Raw genomic sequence first — 10,230 nt, 5'->3', positions numbered from 1 at the left:
GAAAACAACACAATAGAGAAACCACAGCAACAACCAACATATGCAAAAGTAACAGTAAATAATAAACATAAAATGTTACTGAGCAGCAGTACCAATAATGCATCATATGTTTAGAGGCAGTGGCCAACCAAAATAGTGTGCATTTGTGAGCACCTCTTTATACACTAGTGTGGGTGAGTGTGCTTGTGTTCATAAGGTTTCTTCATGTAACTATCTAATAGTGGGTGTGGGAAGCCACAGCCCTGCCCCCAGGACCTAAAGCTGGCATGGAGGAGATCCAGGCCCCAAACATATAGAGGCCCCACTGAGAGCCCAATGAGGACCACCGCAGGGACAGTCACACCTCCCACCTAGAAAAGAGCTGAGAAAAGCCCAGCAGCCACAGTGGCTGCAGTGACAAAGAGCCCACAGGCTCAGCCATGAACTGGCTGCGCCAGGGCAGACCAAGTGCTGGCACCAGGTAAAGGTCAGTGTCATCATCTATCTTCTTCTTTGTAGAGCTAATCTCTTTTATTTTTTATTTTTGTTTTTGTTTCTGTTCTCAGACTGTGTGTACAGCAAACAAACTGCAGAGGAGTGAACCCGAGAGGTCAACTAAAACAGCAGATAGAAGGAAAAGAAACACTGCAAAAGCACACAATACTGTAAGTTAAATAAAACACAATAGAGGTAGAATAAACCTAAATCTCATAAAACACAACTGAAGTATTCTTGGAATGACAATAACATAACAAAGTAGCTGTGGAAATAACAGAAACCAAAACACATGAATTACTGTTACGTGTTTGAAAGAAGAGGATGGTTCCCGGGTGCTGTGATGGAGAAAATGATGCAGGGTAATGTGTGCTGTAATCACTGCTAAACCTTCCTCTTGTGTTAGCTTTCTGTTATCATCTCTTATGTTAACGTGCCGGCTATTAAATTAGCTATAAAATACACTAAAAACAATAAGCTATCATCCAATTTGTTTCTCATCTCTTGGTTACCTTGTTAGGCTTCTTATCTATGAAAATCTTGGTTTTAATACTTTTGGTGTGGACCTCTGGGTGATTTTTGTCACTTTACCCCTCGATTTTAATTTAAAAAAAAGGTAAAATTAACCTCAAGAGAATCATATTAGTAAATAAAAGGTTTTTGTGTTACCCGACTAATACTGAGGGGTATAGGACACATCTCTTAAATAAATTTGTGTGATTGATTTTTTTCATTTTAATATTAATAACGGGCAGCACGGTGGCACGGTGGTTAGCACTGTTGCCGCACAGCAAGAAGGTCCTGAGTTCAATTCCACCATCAGGCTGGGGTCTTTCTGTGTGGAGTTTGCATGTTCTCCCCGTGTTTGCGTGGGTTCTCTCCGGGTACTCCGGCTTCCTCCCACTGTCCAAAGATGCAGCTTGTGGGGATAGGTTAATTGGATAATCCAAGTTGCCACTAGGTGTGAATGTGTGAATGAATGTGAGCGTGAATGGTTGTCTGTCCCTGTGTGTTGGCCCTGCGACAGACTGGCGACCTGTCCAGGGTGTACCCCGCCTCTCGCCCTATGACAGCTGGGATAGGTTCCAGTGCCCCCCGCGACCCTGAAAAGGATAAGCGGAAGCGAATGGATGGATGGATATTAATAACCAAAATGGTGTTGCGGGTCAATTTTGACCCATAAATATTTACATCAAGAAAAGGCAAAAGAATGTATTTTTTTTTTCAACGGTAGACCTTTAATATAAACTGGAAAAAAAAAAAGAAAAAGTCCACTCCTCTTTTGTTTTGGTTATAGTCATGGGTAATTGTGGGCTTTTTGTCACTTCCTGATGATACAGCTGTGTCTTTGTGAAGTTTCCTCTTGAAAAGTTTTTGTCCGAGGTCACAGCTTGTAAGTGTCACAACTGATACTGTGACCCTGCAGTCCAGTGGTCATATCGAGGACCACACATTTTCATTGGTTCTTCTCAGGGATGCCACTTGTAGCTTTGCCTGTGTAAATCTGTAGATTCCAGGCATAGTTGTTTTTTGCATCACAGGCGTCCCAGATTTTGATGCCATATTTCCCTGACTTACTGGGTATGTATTGCCGGAAGGGACATTTTCCTCGAAAAGCAACAAGACGTTCATCCACTGTCACCTCTGGCCCTGGGATGAACATCAGCGGAAGGAGCTGCACCCATCTCTTCCGGACATCCCTGATGGGAGCAAGCTTGTTAGATCTCGCTTTGGCCTCTCTGACGTTAAATCCGAGGACTCTTGATATCATTTGAAATGTGTGAAGTGACATTGTTCTCTGGAAAATATTTCTGCCTGTCGATGGGTCCCATAGACTATCAGTGGCCTCATTGCAGCATCTGTACACTCCAGCAAGAAGAAGAACACCAATGAAAGCATCCAGGTATTCCTCATAACTATCTTTCTACATGGACTTTTTTTTCCTTCAAGGTTCATCATAGTAATGATGAACCTTTTTAGTGACAATGGCATAAATAGCTCAAAACATCTCTTGATGTCACTGACTCTGGTCAGAGTAAACCTTGTATTCCAGGGGTCATTTTGATGACATTTGCAGCAGCTGCCCTGCCATGTACATCATGAGATCTTACCATTTTTGGACTTGAATCTTTCAGCAGGAGCAGCTTCAGCACCAGCGACCTCCACCTCTGATCAGATGGGTCTGCATCTTCTGGATGATACTACACATTGTCTTTCTCCTTAGAAACCTGCCATCTGAATCGCTATGCTGCTCTGTGTCCTCTCCTTCATTTTCACCAAAAATAGGATCCAGAACTTGGCTCACTGTAAATCTTCTTCTCATTTTTGTATGCTGCAAATTGTAAATGTGCACTCTGGAAGTCAAATGGTTACTCAAATGAGTGAATTCACATCACACGTCTTGACATGCCCGTCTTTGTTAGTTTTGTTTTCATGCAGGTATACTAACTCTAACCACGCAAAAGGAGAATCCCCTAAAGCTCATATGATTAGGAGAGGAGCTGGCTGTCAGCGTGTCAGCTGAAAGTGCACTTATGATTTCAGTTTTGGCTTTAATTATTTCTTTGTACACATAATATTATAACTGGGTCGAAACTGAACCTAACAACACAAAGGTCATAATTTCAACTAGAGCATTTTATGATTTAGTGAAAAGACTTTTTTTGTTTTATTTTGTAGAAGCAGAAGTCTGAGCAGCTTTGTAGAATTAAACTGTTGTCGTATAAAAAGCAGCAGCTGTGCTGTAACACCCAACTTCACCAGTAGATGGCAGAAGACATTAAAGTCCAATCGTTCATTTCAAGCTTCAGTCAGAGGGTTAAGAGGAGGATATCTGAGCTGGTCCAGGAGACGTGATCCAGAAGGAAGTCCAGTCTAAGTCACATGTTCATGAGTCTTTAGTTCATCAGAAATACAATAAATACAATAAATAATCTCCGTTTTCATCTTAAACTATATATTTTGACACTGAATGTTTCCCAGTGGAAGGAACAATACATTAAAAATCAGTCAGTCAAACAATAATTATTACTGACAGCACCAGGTTCACTTCTATACTTACATAATATCATGAACCATAATTGTAAAATGTAAGTTTTAATAATTTTCTACATTATTGGCTTAAAAAAAACAACCCTCTTCAGTCTCAAATACAAACATCTTGTAGTGAAGCTTTTGTGTGCAGTTTAATCACTGAAAGATTTTTCTGCTGTTTTTAGTCTGAAGTTGCAGTTTCATTATTTTCTTTGCTTTCTGCACTGAAGAGAGGAGTGTATCGGTTAGCCACAACTAAACAATAACAACTCAGATTTTCTACCTGATACTTTAGTGAAACCCACAGAACCACACGTGAAACACACATAATAACAAAGGTTTATTCAACAAACACAGAACATACAAATAACAGTAAAGTTATTGAGGACATAAATAAATTACATATTTATTTCACCAGAGCTGAATTTGCAAGAAAAGTCATTGTCACTTTTTAAAAAGTCAAATTAAAGCAGGATGTTATTTTTTTCTGATTTAGTGAGAAAAAAAAGAAACATAAAGATCAGTGTTGATGTCCTCTGGTTAGAGCAGTTAGAGACCAGCAGCTGGACGTCAGTTGGACTGGTGAACTGAAGAGCAGACAACGTCAGGCACTTTTTTAAGATCTGAACACAAACACACAGTTTAAAATAATCATTCTGTATGTCATACTAGGCCTTGGTGCAGCACCTCAGCTTATCCTCTCTGTGAAACCAACAGTTTTAGCCCCTCCCCCTCTAAGACACCTTTCCTCTGATTGGCTCTGCCTTTCCAAAACAAGGTTTGAACAGCATTTGAGAGGAGCTCCTGCGGCTAATATGATAATATCAGCCATCTTCTCTCTCTGACATCATAAAACTGCAAGAGTGTAAAACTTTTAACAAACTGAGTGTTTAGGGCAGTCTGCAGCCAGAGCTTTTAGCTCACAGCAATTACTTGGACATACACTGACCTCGATATTTTATTGCGCGTTAGGTTCTATAAAGTGATTAACATAAGATGCGGCCTGATTATTAAAGACTGTGTATGTGAGGAGGAGGATTTTGATTTCAGGCCAAGGTAATGCCATCCAGAGTAAGAATCTGGTTAGATACCATATTTCTACGATTTTTAGGGCAGGACAAAACCCTCTTTTTTTAAAAATCTGAATTTAAAATCAGTCCACAAACGAAAAAAAAACCAAAAAAAAAACACATGACAGGAAATTAGGAAAAGCAAAACAGGTCCATTGTAAACCAGCTTTTTCTTTGCCACACCTGAATTACAAAAAAAAAAAAAAAACATCAGGTTCTTTTTCCACTCTGCAGATTATTTCACATTTGTTTTAACCTAATTAGTCAAGTACAAATATTACAAAAATAAATGCAATTTTACCAATGCTTGGCCATTGGTAAAACTTACTGTCAGAGTTCACAAGTCTGACATTGGTCAGGATATTTTTGGGTTAGCTTAGCTTATCATGGCAGCTGGAAACAAAAGTGAGCAGCTAGCTTGTATTTGTGTAAAGTAAAAGGTAAAGAGCAGCTGTAGCTGGGCCTCCTTGTTCTGATGGTTGATTTTCCATAACTGACGTCTTCAGTTCTCACTGCTGAGTCAGCTAAATTGGTTTCTGCATGATAAAATACATTTAAATTACTGCATGTACAACAACTGCAACAGTACTGTATTATCACACACAGCTATAGGAACTATTAATTTATTTTCTGCAGCATTAAGAAACAATTAAGCGATGATGTTTACAAACTGCATCAGCTTTTCAGAGTTTCCTCCTCTAAACACCTGCTGCTGACCACAAAGCATTGGGGGGCATTTCTGAGAAAAAGAAGCGAGAAAAACAAGCTGGACGACCACAAAGAGACTCAGTGCAGCCTGAGATACTTCACCACAGAGCACAAAGCAAACACTTTCTCACAGCATGAATATTATCATTAACAGACCAGCACACACTGCAGTGAGAGGTCTGATCAGACTGACAGCAGGAAGTAGCTGCTGTGGTTTTACACGCAGAACTTTAAAAATGATTCATGCATTGAAGGACAGTTTGAGAGGCTGGAAATGAACAGTTAATGCTCTTTCTTTACTAATCTGTCTTTTCATCTCTCTGTTTATGTCTCATAGTAAAAATGACTCCTGCTAATTAGGCTAACAGCTAGTGTCAGCACAGACAGACACATCTGAGCTGCTTTTACTGATCATTGGTTAGTTCTAACATTACTGAATGTTGTCTGCACACATTCCAGTCTGATCTATATCTTTTATCTATTTATTTATTCGTAGTCTGGGATGTGTGGTGTTCTTGTCACTGTTCAGACAACCTCTGAACTCTGAGCTGCACGGAGCTGGGTTGTGAGCAAAGGTCCCACTGAAACAATGTCAGGACCTGATACCAGTGAGAGTTTAGTTCTGGTAGGGACACAAAGGAGCAAAAATCTTAAAGAAAATATGTGAACTCAAATATTACCTCTGCTTCGCCAGACTGGCTGTGGTTCTTTTCTTGACAGCGTTGTACATGACATGAGTGATGATGTCATCCTGTCCAGCATTCAATTGATCTGCTGAAATGATCCAAAATGAAGAATAATATAAATTAAATATCTAAACAGAGATTACATTTAAGAAAGTTGTTACTGTGATCATAATGAATGTGAACTTTATTCTACTAAACAAACTCAGACATGAAAGATCAGGAAGTCTGAGTCTCACCTTCAGGTTTCCTGTGAACACATCGTCTCACCAGCAGAACCAGTAACACCAGTAGAAGCACAACACACACTGATCCAACACATGACAACACAGGTATGAGAGAGGAACCAGGAAGAGAGAGTGATGGAGGAAGAGTGATGGAGGTGGAATCAGGTGGAGGTGTGGATGTAGGTGGAGGTGTGGTGGCGTCTTCCCCTAAAATAAAGCAAACACAGTCATTAAGTTGTCGTCACATTGTGAATGTTGAAAGCTGCAGAAACACAGACAGGTGAGTGTGTCACCTGTGACAGTGATCCAGCTGGATGGAGACTCTCCATGACCGCTGATGTCACACTTGTAGAGGCCTTCATCAGACCTGGAAACATGCTGGATGGTCATGTGACCTGTAGGCTGCTTCCTGATGAGGGAGCCATCTTTATAGAAAGCAGCTGGGAGGTTGGAGGGAGTGGTCTTTGTTTTACAGAGCAGAGTGACGTCATCTCCCTCCATCACAGGGAGGACAGGACTCTGCAGGATCACTGATCCACCTCAACACAGAGACAAACTACAGCATTTCATCCATTTACACACAGCTTCATCAACACTAACTCCACACACTCAGCTTACCAGTGACTGTCAGGTTAACCATGTTACTGATGGGACCCTCTCTGGACTCACACCAGTAAACTCCACTGTACCAGGGGTACATATAGCTGATGTTACAGGAAGAACCAGCACCTTCTCCCCAGTCATCTCCACACTGAGTCCTCTGTCTTTTGCTTGTGTTTCTCCTCAGAGTCCATCCAGCAGAGCTGTCGTCCTCCTCACAGCTCAGAGACACAAAGTCTCCTCTAAACAATTGAGAGCTGCTGGGACTCACAGTCAGACGAGCTGTGAGGGTTAATACTGGTTTGGTTATACTTTTGTTAGAACTGTTATAATTCTGTGATTAATCATTCATTTAATACGTTTTATATGTCAAATCCATTGTGAAACATGAACCCAATCAGGTCATATCAGTGAGCATTTCTCAGGTTTAAACTGTGACAGAAGAAGGTTACTGACCTTGGTTTGTTGTGCAGCTCAGCAGTGAGATCAGAACTAAAGAGAAATGACACTCAGGTTGATTTAAGGTGAACATAAAGAACAACTCCACACAAACAGCTGACAAACACACAAACACGTCTCTCTATATCTGCTCATTTTCAGGACTGTAAAAGTGTGGAAAAAACCTTACAGCAAAGAAAGTAGAGCTGAAACCTGTCAAGCTGTCATTGAGTGAGATGCAGGTTATAAATTCAAGTCACTAGTCCAATACAGAGCATATTCAGAGAAGTAATTAATTAGTCATATTAAACACCCACAGGTAACTTTAAAGCTTGATCTCAAATGTTAACAGAAGACAATTTAACAATATTTTATTTTCTGAAGAACTTTTAGGTTACAGTCGTAATAGACGTAACAGCATTCACACATTTTGAACTCTTTATGCTCCTCAGCTATGGTTTAAACACCTTCTTTTAAAATGTTCATCAAGTGCACTAACTATACTTAGTGAATGATTTGATCTTTTCACTGCCTGCTGTGTTTCCTCGACTCCTGAGCAAAGATAAAGAGTCGGTTCAGACCTGCAGTTGGTCCTCGTGGTGTTTTGAACTTGAATTCAGCCTGATTTGTTTCTCATGTCTTCTCCTCCATCATCAGTTATCAGGAGAGCAGACAGTCAAAGTACAAGAATTCAAACAAACACAGAGATTCTACTTACAGAGCAGACACAGCACAGATGTTTCCTTCATCGTCCTTCTCACTCATTTGAGCTTTTTTTCATTTCTCTCACTGACACCAAGTAAAGCCCGCCCTCTTCCTCTGAGCACCAGCTCTCTATTGGTTCAAACACAGTTTTGGGGGACTCACTTTTTTCTTTGTGGAAAGACATGAGTGGTACATTATAAATTCACATAACTGTAGAGGTCTCTCATATACGGTATGTCTTTTAAAAAAAGTCTTTCAGCTGTGCAGAGACACACTGAGGACAGAGTGGAACGTTGATTCAAATGCCATAAGAGGGGAATGTTTGACTTCTACATTGACTTTGCACAATTACTCCAGCATTTAAGATGTGTTTATCGATAACATGCCTGTTAGTTTCAGCATGTTTAGGTTACACAGGCACATCAGAGGATGGCACATCTTCACATGCTGTAACAAGTTTTACTGCGTCTCCCAGAATAATCTCAAGAGTTTGGAAAAGAGGATACACGAACAGTGCTGTAGATTGGATTCAGGACAGGCATCTGTGTGAGGGTGAACAGAGACACTGCCAGAGATCTGATAAATAACTTCTAGCAGCTACAGATGTCGGACAAGATGGGAACCATGTTTGGCTCCGCCGCTTGTGCAGCTCGCTGGTATAGTTTTACACTGGTGGCTATTGTCGTTTGCAATATTATTTTTACTCTTTTGTGTCTAAACTTTGTTTCTGCTGCTAGAATTTACGATCAGGACACACTGTTGCACATTAAAGATTCAATGGAGAGCTACAGATGGGACAGTTACAGGAAAACTGTTCCTCCTCCTTTTATATGTTCCTCACCTGAGTGCATGTTACTGGACATACCGGTGGGATTCAACCCGAAAAAATGAGGGAGGGGAATATATATATATATATATATATATATATATATATATATACATAACATATACGTATCTCTTGGTCTTGTCTCGACTTGGCCTTGTCTTGTTCTCGGTTTGGGCAGTCTTGACTACATGTCTATCCAGTTGCACCGGCTCCCCACTTCAAGATTTTGACTTTGACATTCAGGCTCTGCATGGACAAGCACCAACCTATATCAGAGATCTTTTACATCAGTACATCCCCAGCAGGTCCCTGAGGTCATGTGATTAGCTGGTCGTCCAACATAAAAGGCTGAAAACGAAAGAGCATTTGTAATTGTAGCCCCCAGACTCTGGAACTCCCTTTCTTTAAGCCTGTAAATCTGTGGACTCAGTGGTTTCATTTAAAAAACAGCTAAAAACTCATCTTTTAAAACTTGCTTTTGGTTGATTTCTGTTTTTATGTTTTAGTTTTTCTGTGAAGCACTTTGTGATTTTTGTCTTGATATCTTGAAGGTGATGTACATGACATGAGTGATAATGACATCTTCTCCAGCTTCTTTCTGATCTGCTAAAACAATAATCAGTAATATAAATTAAATGCATAAACAGAGATTACATTTAATAAAAGTTATGAACCTGGAACCTTCTTCTACTGACAATACGACACTGACACTGTAACACACCCTGGACGACAATGGGGAAGATTTCTGATGCTTCCACAAGATTTTTTTCCCCTCAGGTAGGAAGTATGTAATCTTTTTCATTTGTTTGTTTATCTGTTAGAAATCTAGCATCAACTCTGATGATCATGGATACCAATAACAGCTCTAGCTGATTTCATTTCACTGAAAAATGGACCAAGGCTGCACCAAATATGAAAATTTGTAAAAGTTTGATATTACCACATTGTTTTTATGGAGCATCTTTAAACTTCACAACAGTATACTAGGACATGGTGGACATGAGTACCTAGGTTTGCTAAGCACTGACCAACCTTGCCCTTCGTTGCTCATGACTCAGGTCAAAGTTGACCTTCAAAAACTAAAGCTAAAACATATTAAGTAATATATCATATGAAAGGACATGAAGACAGCTGTACAAAACACTTATTTTTAAATACTACTGGTCATGTGATCAGTAGTATTAACAGGCCATAAGAGGCTGACGTCAGCATGTTACAATGAAAACATCTTAAAACATCAAAGTTTTGGTAAAGACCTTGCCCTATAGGGGGAGTTTTCTCAGTTCTTGGTTACACACACACACATGCGCGTCCACAAAACAGCTCGGGGTTTTCGGGCATGGAATACACGGATATACGGAAATGGCTGCTCTAATATCTACGCCCTTCTTCTGGTTTGGCTACTTGTGTGTCGTCGTGTTTGTGTCTGCAGGTGAGAAACAAAAAAAACATTCCTCTTTAACACA

General features: G+C 40.2%; 2 protein-coding genes across 2 annotated transcripts in view; one reads left to right on the top strand and one right to left on the bottom strand.

Annotated features, from left to right (window-relative positions):
* Positions 1-3,485: 3,485 nt before the first annotated feature.
* LOC146521407 (low affinity immunoglobulin gamma Fc region receptor II-like) lies at positions 3,486-8,590 on the bottom strand. The gene is made up of 7 exons (XM_085141345.1): positions 7,952-8,590; positions 7,252-7,287; positions 6,814-7,077; positions 6,489-6,734; positions 6,208-6,402; positions 5,966-6,059; positions 3,486-5,113 (listed from the first exon to the last, which is right to left on the bottom strand). The coding sequence occupies exons 1-7, from the start codon at positions 7,980-7,982 to the stop codon at positions 5,098-5,100; spliced, it is 882 nt and encodes a 293-aa protein (XP_084997471.1). The 5' UTR covers positions 7,983-8,590; the 3' UTR covers positions 3,486-5,097.
* Positions 8,591-10,054: 1,464 nt separating this feature from the next.
* The window catches only part of LOC146521399 (coxsackievirus and adenovirus receptor homolog), a 113,894-nt gene continuing 113,718 nt past the window's right edge, over positions 10,055-10,230 (top strand). Inside the window, exon 1 of the mRNA XM_085155215.1 lies at positions 10,055-10,196. Within this exon, the coding sequence (XP_085011341.1) occupies positions 10,127-10,196 (70 nt within the window). The 5' untranslated portion in view covers positions 10,055-10,126. The remainder of the gene's footprint in view (positions 10,197-10,230) is intronic.

The sequence above is a fragment of the Neolamprologus multifasciatus genome, chromosome 3 (assembly GCF_963576455.1).
Source record: "Neolamprologus multifasciatus chromosome 3, fNeoMul1.2, whole genome shotgun sequence".
NCBI lineage: Eukaryota > Metazoa > Chordata > Actinopteri > Cichliformes > Cichlidae > Neolamprologus > Neolamprologus multifasciatus.
The sequence above is the reverse complement of the archived record's forward strand: the minus strand, read 5'-3'. Positions and strand labels throughout refer to the sequence as shown.

What these genes read in the sequence shown, in the direction of transcription:
- LOC146521407 (XM_085141345.1), bottom strand. Translation starts at nt 7,982, where the DNA reads ATGAAGGAAACATCTGTGCTGTGTCTGCTCT. An exon ending in ATCTGTGCTGTGTCTGCTCT is followed by an intron (nt 7,288 to 7,951) that starts GTAAGTAGAATC and finishes ATTTCTCTTTAG; the next exon opens with TTCTGATCTCACTGCTGAGC. An exon ending in GAGCTGCACAACAAACCAAG is followed by an intron (nt 7,078 to 7,251) that starts GTCAGTAACCTT and finishes TAACCCTCACAG; the next exon opens with CTCGTCTGACTGTGAGTCCC.